The sequence below is a fragment of the Trifolium pratense genome, linkage group LG3, assembly GCF_020283565.1.
Source record: "Trifolium pratense cultivar HEN17-A07 linkage group LG3, ARS_RC_1.1, whole genome shotgun sequence".
NCBI lineage: Eukaryota > Viridiplantae > Streptophyta > Magnoliopsida > Fabales > Fabaceae > Trifolium > Trifolium pratense.
Window position 1 is genome coordinate 42,202,062 of NC_060061.1, and position 12,780 is coordinate 42,214,841.

The following is a 12,780-nucleotide window of genomic DNA, read 5'->3' on the forward strand; positions in this document are numbered from 1 at the left end:
ACAATCCTACAATTTCTAAAGAATTAAATCAAATATTTATTATTATTTAAAAAAAAACCAAATATTTATTATATTTCCTAAGAAAATCTCATATTTTCAAAAAATAAAATAAAATAAAAAAACTCATCATGTGAGATATTTTCTCCTTTTCTTTTCACATACTCCAAACCTCTTTCTTATATTTTTCCTCTCTTTCTGTGTCCACTTCATGTGTCTCAGTCTCACTTGAAGGAATCCTCTAGCATCATATCTTCTGATACTCTTTCGTGGCCTAGCAATACCATTACTTCAAATATCTTCTCGTATGCTTCCAAACCCAGATTCTCTTTTTCCGTATTAATCTCTTTCTTTCTTTCCCATTTATTCAATTATTCAACTTCAGCTCTGAACTGGTACTTTTTTCTCACTTGGGTTGCCTTTTGTTCATCATCATTTTGATTTTTACTGTATAAAGTTTCTATTTTTGTGATAATTTCATTAATGGGCTAGTGTAATTTTTTGCTTTTTGTTCATCATCATTTTGATTGATACTATGTAAAGTTTCTATTTTTGTGATAATTTGATTAACGGGCTAGTGTTATTTTTTGTTTTGTGATTTTGAACTATACTTATAAAGTTTCTATTTTTGTGATAACTTGATTAACGGGTTAGCGTATTTTTTTTGTTTGGTGATTTTGAATTATAATTATAAAGTTCCTATTTTTGTGACATTTATTTTTTTTATTTTTATTTTCACCGCTACGGCCCATTGGACAGTATAATCTGGTTTAGGGTATTTTTGTGACAATTTGATTAATAGGTCAGTGTAAATTTTTGTTTTGTGATAGGTGAAAAATAAGGATTTGGAGAATGGGTTCCAAAGTAGAGACTAATGGTGCTAAAGGTGGTGGTGGTTCTTTAGTTTCTGCTAAAGTTCCTGCTGTTGCAAATCCACTGGCTGAAAAACCTGATGAAATTGCTTCTAATATCAGTTACCATGCTCAGTATAGCCCCCATTTTTCCCCTTTCAAGTTTGAGCTTGAACAAGCTTACTATGCAACTGCTGAGAGTGTTCGTGATCGTCTCGTTCAGGTATATGATGATACATTTGACATTAGAATTGGGATCTATATGCTTGTGTTTTAGTTTTTGAATAATCATTTGTGTGAGTCATTGGTATTTCATTTATATAGAAGTTCACTTTTCCTCTAGAAAATGCATATTTCATGGTATTGTTTTTTTTTTTTGAACAAGTTTCATGGTATTGTTATAGTTGTTTTAAAAGCCGGATCGAACCAGCTGGTTCAGTCGGAAACTGGTCGGTTCGGCGGTTGGGTTGGTCCGGTTACATTGCTCTCTGGTTGAATTAGTTCAATCGCGGTTGGTTTAACTAGTTTTCATTTTTATTTATTATTTACTTTTTAGCTTATTTATTTTTGTCATAGTTTACCTATTGTTGAATCAATTGAATCATGACTCGGATGTCTCACTGGTTCGATCTTCGGTCCAGTTTTTAAAACATTGGTTATTGGTCATAGGTATAATGGTGATGTTTCTAACTTAATAGCAATTGAATGAGGATTAAGTTACTTTGCTTTTTCTGTGTCAGAAAGTTGTAGGACAACAAAATGATTATACCAACAATATGATTGTTCAGGTGTAACTTGAGTTAAACTGAACTTCAGTCATATTAACTTGTGCTAGTTGTGATTAGTTTTTATGGAGCTTAGTTAAGATTAAAACTATATAAGCTAAGGGTAATTAAATTGTAACAGATAAAATTGAATAGCAAAATGTTCTTTCCTCACTTTAACTTAAAGTCCTAAGTTAGTATTATATTGTTTTGTTTGGAAGGGACTAATGCTGTTATGTTACTTTGATGCTAATTATTTCAGCAATGGAATGAAACATACTTACATTTTCACAAAGTTGATCCCAAGCAAACGTACTACTTATCAATGGAGTTCCTTCAAGGTCGAGCTTTGACAAATGCTATTGGAAATCTGAATATCCAAGATGCATATGCTGATGCTTTGCGCAAATTCGGACTTGAACTTGAAGAAATAACTGAGCAGGTAATACAAAATTGCAACCTTTATGTGAAATATTCTCTGCAGTATTTATCATCAAATTGTCCCAATCCGTGTAAAATATTTTGGATTATTTCAAATGATTATAATTTCTCACATTTAATCACCAAGGAATAGTTGTAATAAATTCAACTTTTAATGCTCAAAATGAAAGCTTTTCGTACAAATATAAATTACTTAATATCTATGATTTTGATATCTAGCTTATAAAATACAATTGATGAACCCTTCGACATGAATCTTTTCAGGAGAAGGATGCAGCACTAGGAAATGGTGGTCTTGGTAGGCTTGCTTCTTGCTTTCTGGATTCCATGGCAACACTTAATTTGCCTGCTTGGGGGTACGGTTTGAGGTATAGGTATGGACTATTTAAGCAGATAATCGCAAAAGAAGGTCAAGATGAAGTTGCAGAAGACTGGCTTGAGGTTTGATTTATATTACTTCTTTTGAATCCACGAAACTATATCACATATTTACGGGATACTGATGCATAAAATCATATGAAAATCAAACAGAAATTTAGCCCCTGGGAAATTGTGAGGCATGACATTTTGTACCCGATTAGATTCTTTGGCCAGGTCGAGGTTAGTCCTAATGGAAGGTAAGTGTAAATCTACTGAGTTACCTGATTAGATTCTTTGACCTATGATAGTAAAAGCCAGCAATATAAAAGTAATTAACTGTTTGGTGTTTATGCCAGCCGAAAATGGGTTGGTGGAGAAGTTATGCAAGCACTAGCTTATGATGTGCCGATTCCTGGATACCAGACCAAGAACACCATCAGTCTTCGTCTCTGGGAAGCTAAAGCGCGTGCTGATGATTTTGATTTATTTTTATTCAATGATGGACAGCTTGAATCTGCTTCAGTGCTTCACTCACGAGCTCAACAGGTTGGTATCAGTGAATATTGAATACTATTCAGGAATAATTACGTTATTTTTAAAGCTTCTGTTATTATAGTTATAAAAATGAAACACATACAAAGATAAGCATGCATATGCATTTTAAAGATTTCAGAACAAGTCCTTTTGAATTTTGTTGTCTCCTCAACCTGGATTTTCACCTCTCGCTGTAAAGAATAATAAAAAATAAGGTTCCGTGAAGCAGTTTCATATTATAAAATTTGTTTTGTAGATTTGTTCGGTTTTGTATCCTGGAGATGCCACAGAAGGTGGAAAACTTTTACGGCTGAAGCAGCAGTACTTTCTCTGCAGTGCATCACTCCAAGTAAGTTAAATGCATCTGATAAATTTTATTTCCATCAAGTGTTCTCTACGTAACAAAGAATGTATTCTGGTGCAATGGCGTGGATATTTTCATTCAGATAATCAATTAGGACCGAAGTTATATAATTTGATGTTACCAAATGCCAAAAGGAAATATAGTTTCATTTTTTGTTTGAGGGACTATTCTTACTGTTGTCCTCTCATGTTGAACAAATTACAGGACATTATTTCCCGATTCAAGGAGAGGAGGCAAGGACCCTGGAACTGGTCCGAGTTCCCGACAAAGGTTGCCGTACAACTGAATGATACTCACCCAACCCTTTCAATACCAGAGTTAATGCGATTACTTATGGACGAAGAAGGACTTGGATGGGATGAAGCATGGGAGGTGACATCAAAGTCAGTAAATTGTAGAACTTGTTGCGTTGTGTGGAATAGTTTTCCATTTTCTGTCATTTTTTTGTAGTGTGTTACCGTATTCTTCCTTACTTCTAAAATGTGATGCTATATCTTAAACAGGACAATTGCTTACACAAATCACACTGTCCTCCCTGAAGCGCTGGAGAAATGGTCTCAACCTGTAATGTGGAAACTGCTTCCTCGCCACATGGAAATCATAGAAGAAATTGACAAAAGAGTAGGTTGCTTACTTTCGTTGTTTCTATTCAATAAACTCTGCGAAAGGTGTAGTGACATATTTGATGTGTAAATCATACAATGCTTGCAGTTCACTACATTGATAACTAATACCCGATTGGACCTTGAGAGTGAACTTTCCAACATCCGCATCTTGGACAATAATCCACAGAAGCCGGTTGTTCGGATGGCTAATTTGTGTGTGGTTTCTGCTCATACTGTAAGTGATGCACTATCCATCCATCCTACCCTATTTACATCTTCTATCCTCTAATTTCTCGAAATACATTTATGACGCTGATTGATCCATGTAACCGACCCCATCTAGTGTTTCTATGATGGATTTTCTTTCTCTCAGTAACCCTCTTTATATTATTTGTGAAATTGATTTCGATTGAGTTTTATTTACTTCTTGCTACCCGTCATATTATAGGTGAACGGTGTTGCCCAGTTACACAGTGATATATTGAAGTCAGAATTATTTGCAAATTATGTTTCAATATGGCCAACAAAGTTCCAAAACAAAACAAATGGCATTACACCTCGAAGATGGCTAAGTTTTTGCAGTCCTGAGCTAAGCCAAATAATCACTAAGTGGTTAAAAACTGATAAGTGGGTAACCAATCTCGACTTATTAACAGGTCTTCGAGAGGTGAGTATGTTTATTTTTCTCTACAGGTAACTAACTGGTTCCTATTATTGCAACATTCTCTAACATTCAGTTCCTGGTCTTTTTTCTTATAGTTTGCTGACAACGAAGATCTACAAGCAGAGTGGCTGTCCGCAAAGAAGGCTAATAAGCAGCGCTTGGCACAGTATGTTCTGAAGGTGACAGGAGAGAGCATTGACCCTGATACTCTATTTGACATTCAAGTCAAGCGTATCCATGAATACAAGAGGCAGCTACTAAATATTCTTTATGTGATCTATAGATATAAAAAGTTGAAGGTATGAGAAACAGCTCACTGCATGATAGAATACATTTTTCTTTTAATTCAGTCCTTCGAAGATTAGGGTGTCACCACCACATTAGTTCTCTAAATATTTTGTCACTATATTAGTTCTTAAAAGAATGTTCCACCAAATTAGTCCCTCAAAAGTAAAAAATTGACACCAAATTCATCCCATTGTGTCATTATCACTAAAGTTCCTCTAAATAAATCTGGTGAAAATATTTTTAAGGACTAATTTAGGGACACTTTTATCTTTGAGAGATAATTTGGTGATAAAAGTCGATAGAGGACTGCATGACTGCACCCTAATCTATAGAGAATCCATTTGAAAGATTACTCTTTTCAGAAAGATCCCAGCATTATATGTATGATACGAGTATACTAAATATTTTCTTTATAACTATTCTGTAACAATAGGAGTTGAGCCCTGAAGAACGGAAAAGTACAACTCCACGCACTGTCATGATTGGAGGAAAGGCATTTGCAACATACACAAATGCTAAACGGATAGTCAAGCTGGTCAATGATGTTGGTGCTGTTGTAAACAGTGATCCTGAGGTCAATAGCTACTTGAAGGTAACTTAATTTCGCACAACTTTTTATATTGCAGTAATCCCTATGTTTTTGAAAGTTGAATTTTGTTTATACAAAGTGCTTTGTTCATAAATTATCATACCTAGTGGTGCATACAATCATTGATATTATGCTTACTAAGTAAAAAATTATAATGAAACTTGTTCTTACTTAGTTCAAACCTTATTTTAGGTTGTGTTTGTTCCAAATTACAATGTATCAGTGGCGGAGGTGCTTATCCCGGGTAGTGAGCTATCACAGCATATTAGTACCGCAGGCATGGAAGCAAGTGGCACGAGCAACATGAAATTTGCTTTGAATGGATGCCTTATTATAGGTACGTTAGATGGAGCTAATGTGGAAATCAGAGAAGAGATTGGTGAGGAGAATTTTTTCCTCTTCGGTGCAACAGCTGATGATGTCCCTCGACTGAGGAAGGAAAGAGAGAATGGATTGGTATGTACTTACATTCATTCAAATAACATATGAAGAAAATGATACCTATTTTTATTTCAAAAGCTCTTTTAGAAAGCTGCAAGAGAATTGCAGAATAAGCCAATAGAAATGCACACCAATTCCTTGAACGTCAGGATCTGTTTGGCATGCAAAAATATACTGTTTTTGCTTTTAATTACGAAATATGTCGTTTTGTTTCCTGTTTTTGATATTTTATATAGGACATAATGAAAATATTTTGATGGTTTTCTATACAAAACTTGAAAGTCAGGAAGTAAAAACATTGGTATTTTCAATTTTCATAATGACTTTTTTGTTAACATTACCATTTTTTGTGATGTGAAGTTCAAACCGGATCCTCGATTCGAAGAGGCAAAGAAGTTTATTAGGAGTGGAGTGTTTGGAAGCTATGACTACAACCCATTGCTTGATTCATTGGAAGGAAATTCTGGTTATGGTCGTGGTGATTACTTTCTTGTTGGTTATGATTTCCCAAGCTACGTGGATGCTCAGGAAAAAGTGGATGAAGCATATCGGTAAGACACAATCTCTTGCATTTTCCCCTCTAGTTGTTTCTGGTTAAAGTTAGTATGGATTCACCTTAGAGTGTCGAAGTTGATTTTGTCGCGTATCAAACTAAATTTTAACCGAAGCTACTTTACAAAATCAATTTCATTTAAAACCATATTTACCAAAAATTCATCAACTAATCAAATCAAACTTTTTCAAAGCAGAAACACAGGTTAACTTGTTACTTTGCTGAAGCAAATTTTTTGAACAATTTTCATTTTTTTACCCATAAAATTGTCCTAAATATATATTATTGTTTTGGTATGTTTTGCATGGTGCAGTGATAAGAAAAGGTGGCTAAAAATGTCTATCTTAAGCACTGCTGGGAGTGGAAAGTTCAGCAGTGACAGGACAATTGCTCAGTATGCTAAGGAAATTTGGAACATAGAAGAATGCCGCGTACCATAATTTCAGCTCGATATTCTTTGCATATAGCATAGAGCATTTAAATTAATGAGAAATATATAGTCATGAATAAAAATGGCACAACTTTATATCGTATCAGGTTTCAACTGTATTATTATTATAGTAAGTTCCCGCTTTCTCAACGCATTTGCTTCTATATGAAATAAACATGTAACTTGATATTTTTATTTTTGGATTGTTATTGAAATTTGCTTTCTTTTTTTTAGCCTTCCAAATTGATCACTCTACTTTTCATATTTTGTAATGCACTAGTCTGGTCCTCATTCTGGTTCATTTCAGATTGAATAAAGTCGTTTCCTTTTAGAAAGTTTAAATACTATGTTTATGAGTTTAGCTCAAGGACAACAATTTATTGGAACTGGTTGGGTTGAAGCTCATTTTCATTTAGCTGTTGTGGAGTTGTGGAACACACTTGGGGTTTTTTGGAGGGGAAGATTTTAAAGGGCTAAATCCATATTTGATATTTTTCAAAAATCATGATATTAGATATATCTTCATGTATCATGTCCCTTATTTCTAAATTTTGGATAGTGGTAGAAGCCCTAATCATGCCAAAATGACCACTCTCATGTTATAGACTCCCTCCTATTTTAATTATAAGCACAGATCTTCAAAAAAAATCTGACTTAAATATAAGCATAAGTCAACAAAAATTCAACTCTATTTAATACTCCCTGATTTATACACAACATTTTGTAGTTTCACACGTATTAGAAAAATCCTAGTTATTATATATAAAAATTACAGTGCCATGGACTAAAATAAAAACTGAAATCGGAAACATTTTACCACCCAAAATGCACTATTTTTCTTTCAATGAGTATATTGATCAATGTCTTTTTTTTTACTTTCTTTCTATGGAGAATCATATTACAATTCAAATTGCAAAGTGATCTACGACTACGACCACATGAATGACCACTCGTTAAAACATTGCTTTTTCCCGATGAACGCATTGCTTAATACTCTCAGTCTCTCGTTAGACATAAAACACAATTTCTTTGCAATATCACCTTAGTTACAAATCTCCACCATTAAATAAAAATCAAACTACACTGTAAACTATAAACCAAGTTGAAGGCTGAGAGCTACCTACTATTGTATCACACGGTAACGAAAGGAAATTTAATTTTACAGACCATTTATCAAAGTGGTCATTGTAAATCACACCTTATAATTCCATAAAATTAAAATTGAGTACCTTAATCATTCAGTATAATCTTGGACGTAATGAACTACGAATTGTGACGTTACTCTAAAAATAAGGAAAAACAATAAACGAAAGACATGCTCTAAAAACCACAACCAAACCTTAAGAATCAACAAAGATCGTTTTGGTACATAGAAAAGTAATTCAAGTACCCACAGTATATAACATAACATTAGATGTCTCATGTCTCAACACAAGTCTTGAATAAAACTAAAGAACTAAGAACTCCACATACTACTACTCTATATATGCTTCTATACTAATAAGACTATTATTAAAGCTAATCTAGGAAAGACTAATTGTTCAATATGAAGGAGAGGTAGATCCGGGAGTGTTGGACCTTGAAAACGATCTGGAACTAACACTCAAACTTGAGCTAGTTGATCGAGAATGCTTAGATTTGTAATAACCACTCCTTCTAGAGCTTCTTGAATGACTCCTTCCTGATCTCTTCCTTGGCCTGGGGGAGACACTATGAACAGGAGAGGCACTCTGCGAGTAGCTCCTCCTTGGCCTGGGTGAGACGCTTCGAGAAACCGATCTGTAACGGTACCTTCTATAGTAGCTATCATCAGGTGAGTCATATCTGGAGCCATAGGGAGAGTATGATCTGTCACGCATGCTGACAGGAGACCTGCTGTAAGGAGAGCGAGACCGGGAATAAGACCTGTGCCGGTCATAACGATAGTATGACCTGCGTCGACTATAGTATGGCGAGTATGCCCTCCTTCGCCTGTAGTCAGGAGAGTAGGTCCTTCGTCGGCTGTATTCGGGTGAGTAAGAGCGACTTCGACTGCGATCTGAAGAATAAGGTGAACGACAGGGAGAATAGATAGGAGAACGAGAATAGATAGGAGAACGACGAGGACTAGGAGAGTAGCTTGGAGAGTGACGTCGTCCTGTATTAAACAAAATCATAAGGATTTATAAAAAATAAGAAAATTCGTGGACAGTCGTGAATGAAGTCACAAGAAAGAACAATGAAACACACCTCGAATAGTCCTGAGACCTAGATATTTCCCAGGTGTTGGGGTTCGACCGCGTCGTCTTCTAGCCTGCAGTATATAGAGACAACAACATGAGGATGACGTATTGCTATGAACGTGAATGTAATCAACAATAACGTCAATATAGAATCAAAGTTTAAATATTTTGGCCTAATATATATCTAAACCCAAGCATTTTTCAGAGTAGGATCTTGATAACCATAAAAATCAAGGGAACATGGAATAAAAAGATAAAAATGCAAGAAAAATAGAAGAGGGAAATGCAGGGCATACAACCCCAAGATCTGATACTTGTTGATGTATTTGATTTGTTTGTTTAGTTGAGATTTGAGAGTTTGATGAAGGGCTGCTTCACACAGCTAACCTGCTGCAACAGAAACTTCAAAGGGAAAGAAGCACAAAACTTTCAAATATTATAAAGAACTTGAAAAGCAAATCATCCATAATGTGAAGCCCTGATACTCCAAAAATGATGAAGTATCACGTCCGACACGTATCCAATACCGATACGCGTATCAGAGAATTACCGGGCAATTAATATAATTTAAAAAAAAAAATGACCAATACATGTTGGATACTATTGGGTAATTAATGTTCTTTGATGATGGAAACTAAGGAGAGGAGACTGATACAATCTGTGTTTCCTCTTAAGTATTGAATGTTAGAGTATGATGTTCTTTATGGATGTTAGAGTATGATGATCTTTATGGATAACCAACTATGTCTTTTTTGGCTTGGGTAGTTTATTAATTTAAGATATGTAAAGTAATTTGAATGTTAATTTGTTATCATTATCGATTTTAGTTATGTTTATATATTGTGCATTTATATATTTAATTTTCAATTTAATTTTTAAATAACGTATCCAGGCATAGTATTGGGAATTTTGAAAATTTTCCCGTATCGCCGTATCGGTATCTTATTGGTATCGTGTCACGTATATGGGCTTCATATATATCTAGTGCAATGAAGTTGAAAGGAAAAAATCAAAGAAATTAAGCATCAAATCCCCAAAATGAGACATTTGAGTATTTCTAGTGTACCTTCTCCACCATGATAACACGCCCTTCAAGTACAGAGCGATTCAGATACTTCACACATCGATCAGCTTCTTCTAAAGTCGCCATTGTCACAAATCCAAAACCACGTGACTCCCTTGTCCATGGATCAACAACCAGATGGACATCTACAACCTACAAACACAACTCAGATGTAGCAACATAGTTAAATTTTAAGGAATTCAATAAACATGTTAGAATTCAAAACTAACAACATGCGTAAAATGGATTTAAGACAATGAACAACATACTTTTCCCTCAGCAGCAAAATGTTTTTCCAGTTCTCTCTTGGTAATCCTGGGAGACAGTCCTGTCACATACAGATTGTTTCCCGGATTTTCTGCATCTCGTGAAGTGCTCCTAAATTACCAAAACAAAACAACTTGAACATGAGTGCATAATCAAATAGTCTAATATTAGAACAGATAATCAATAGTACATATAACTGTATCAACCCCCGAAAGTGAATTCAAATGAAAATGACCGATGGGGAATCCTACCTTGAACGGCTTCTGGATATGGACCTTGATAGAGACCTGGACAAAGACCTACCGTATCGCCTGTATGGAGAGGGCGATGGAGAGGGGGAGGGAGAGGCAGAATACCTGTGAAACCAAAATCAAATGCATAAGCCAAATTGGAAAAACACAAGCTACTAAAATTCAAATATAGTAAATTTCAGAATTTAGTAGGCAGCTAACCTTGATCTCCGTGAATAGGATGTCTGCAACAAATCATCAAACCCCGAAAACAAATCAGTACTTTTATTAAATATGAAGATACAAGAATCACTACCCAATCCACTTAAAATATCAATATTCAAATGACTAAGTCTACGTATGCATAAGATTAAATTAAAAAAATACTTAAGGAATTGATAATACAAATAAACGTTGACAATTCGTCAAATCATTCGTCCAACAGTTAATTAAGAGAAATTAATCAAATTCACGATTACTTATCAGATAGACAACAGATTATTCTACTAATGAAAATTCTAAAAAGAATTCCCAATTAATTAACTTGTCGCAAAAATTTCTAAATATCAGAATCAAATCACACTACACCTTATCAACGAAATTCTACAATAAACGGATCATATTTGGATAAAACTAAAAAAATTCAAATACATGCATAGACATAATTTGATCATATATGAGAATATAACAATAAAATTTGATGACAAATTCCCGGCATGTGCAATGAATGATGAGATTGGAACTTACCATTGTAGAAGGTGAACAGCGAGAACTCGAGATTTGCGAATATGGAGAATATTGAGAATCGACGCTAATTGTTTTGGAAAGAAAAATAGCGTTGGGAGGTTGAAGATCGTTATATATATAGGGTGAAGTGTGAGGTTGTGATTTGTCTGAGAAGTTTCTGGAGAATAGACGCTCAACCAGAATTTGACACGTTGGAATTCTTTATGGGGCCGTCGGCCTATCTTTGTTATGTTTTTTTCTTTTGACTTTTTTTTTAATAAAAGCTTTTGACTACTTATTTCTTTTCCCATACCCTAAATTTCAAAAATAGGAATTTCCACGTTAAACTTTTAGACATAGAGTATCTTCGATATTTATATATAAGAGAGAAGATTTTAGATGGATAGTTGTGAATCATAATCCTTGATGTGTAAAATTGAATTTCTTAACTAAAAGAGGTAATTCAATTCCACTACCTCATTATTTTAAAGATACGCTTCACAATTTGGAGTAAGAATAGTATAATAGTACAAAACGCTTCATTTGATAATAAGGTTGAAGATAAGAATGATGTATTATTTGATTATTCCTCAATCATGAGTTGTCGTCATATAAAGAATGTCCTTCAATCATGTGCAAAACAGAGAATCAGATTTGAATGCAGACTTGTCAGTATATCAGATTCTGGCTTCTTCAGGACTTTTGAAGGTCTCCAGCTTCTGAAGCTTTAAGGCTATGTTTGGATTGATGGTACATAACGGAATGGAATAAGATGGAATGGAGCGGAGCGGGATGGAATGGAGCATAAAATGTATTCCATTGTTTGGACATTTTGTATTCCATCCCATACACCCCAAATTGAAGGGGAAGAAAAATAAGAGAAAATGATGGAATGAGATGGAATCCATACCATCACATACCACTCCATTCCATTCATTTTTAAAGAATCCAAACAATGGAACTTCACTTCATACCACCACATACCACTCCATTCCATCTCATACCACCAATCCAAACAAAGCCTAAGAGACTCTGACTGTCTGCAGAACTTATAACTTTTCCGGACTTGTAAACTCTTCAAAACTTGTACTTTAAGGACATGAAATCTTCTTTTCTTGATAAGTTATGATCATGATGCATATAAAATTTTAACGTATCTTTCTGCACACTAGATCAAATATTGGTACTACCAATTGTTCGTTTAATACTTTATTATCATCAAAAATTCATAGGGGTTATAAACACATTTTGTTCCAACAATATCATTTTCATTTGTTATTTAACCCACACTTACTATTTTATATGATTTCATCGTCATTCATTCACCATATACATTTCTTAGTCTTACTTATACTTATAAACTCACACAGTCACATATATTGGTGCAAATT

General features: G+C 34.4%; 2 protein-coding genes across 3 annotated transcripts; one reads left to right on the plus strand and one right to left on the minus strand.

Annotated features, from left to right (window-relative positions):
* The first annotated feature begins 92 nt into the window (after positions 1 to 92).
* LOC123916201 (alpha-glucan phosphorylase, H isozyme) lies at positions 93 to 7,076 on the plus strand. Of its 2 annotated transcripts, none has more exons than XM_045967591.1 (16): positions 93 to 302; positions 828 to 1,071; positions 1,875 to 2,054; positions 2,318 to 2,494; positions 2,585 to 2,670; positions 2,770 to 2,959; positions 3,204 to 3,296; positions 3,516 to 3,694; positions 3,815 to 3,932; positions 4,023 to 4,151; positions 4,365 to 4,583; positions 4,676 to 4,879; positions 5,302 to 5,460; positions 5,650 to 5,913; positions 6,259 to 6,449; positions 6,765 to 7,076. In XM_045967591.1, exons 2-16 carry the CDS (start codon positions 850 to 852, stop codon positions 6,889 to 6,891), a joined length of 2,538 nt encoding a protein of 845 aa, XP_045823547.1. In that variant the 5' UTR covers positions 93 to 302; positions 828 to 849; the 3' UTR covers positions 6,892 to 7,076. The 2 variants fall into 2 exon arrangements, with proteins under 2 accessions (XP_045823547.1, XP_045823546.1); XM_045967590.1 differs by having other exon boundaries at positions 138 to 392.
* A 1,121-nt stretch (positions 7,077 to 8,197) lies between these two features.
* LOC123915886 (serine/arginine-rich splicing factor SR45a-like) lies at positions 8,198 to 11,597 on the minus strand. The gene is made up of 7 exons (XM_045967161.1): positions 11,411 to 11,597; positions 10,886 to 10,908; positions 10,685 to 10,789; positions 10,436 to 10,544; positions 10,170 to 10,319; positions 9,111 to 9,174; positions 8,198 to 9,018 (listed from the first exon to the last, which is right to left on the minus strand). Exons 1-7 carry the CDS (start codon positions 11,411 to 11,413, stop codon positions 8,423 to 8,425), a joined length of 1,050 nt encoding a protein of 349 aa, XP_045823117.1. The 5' UTR covers positions 11,414 to 11,597; the 3' UTR covers positions 8,198 to 8,422.
* Between the last annotated feature and the right edge of the window lie 1,183 nt (positions 11,598 to 12,780).

What these genes read in the sequence shown, in the direction of transcription:
- LOC123916201 (XM_045967591.1), top strand. Translation starts at nt 850, where the DNA reads ATGGGTTCCAAAGTAGAGACTAATGGTGCTAAAGGTGGTGGTGGTTCT. An exon ending in TTGCAGAAGACTGGCTTGAG is followed by an intron (nt 2,495 to 2,584) that starts GTTTGATTTATA and finishes AAAATCAAACAG; the next exon opens with AAATTTAGCCCCTGGGAAAT. An exon ending in TATTAACAGGTCTTCGAGAG is followed by an intron (nt 4,584 to 4,675) that starts GTGAGTATGTTT and finishes TTTTTCTTATAG; the next exon opens with TTTGCTGACAACGAAGATCT.
- LOC123915886 (XM_045967161.1), bottom strand. An exon ending in TCCTATTCACGGAGATCAAG is followed by an intron (nt 10,790 to 10,885) that starts GTTAGCTGCCTA and finishes TTGGTTTCACAG; the next exon opens with GTATTCTGCCTCTCCCTCCC. An exon ending in AGGTCTCAGGACTATTCGAG is followed by an intron (nt 9,019 to 9,110) that starts GTGTGTTTCATT and finishes TGTTTAATACAG; the next exon opens with GACGACGTCACTCTCCAAGC.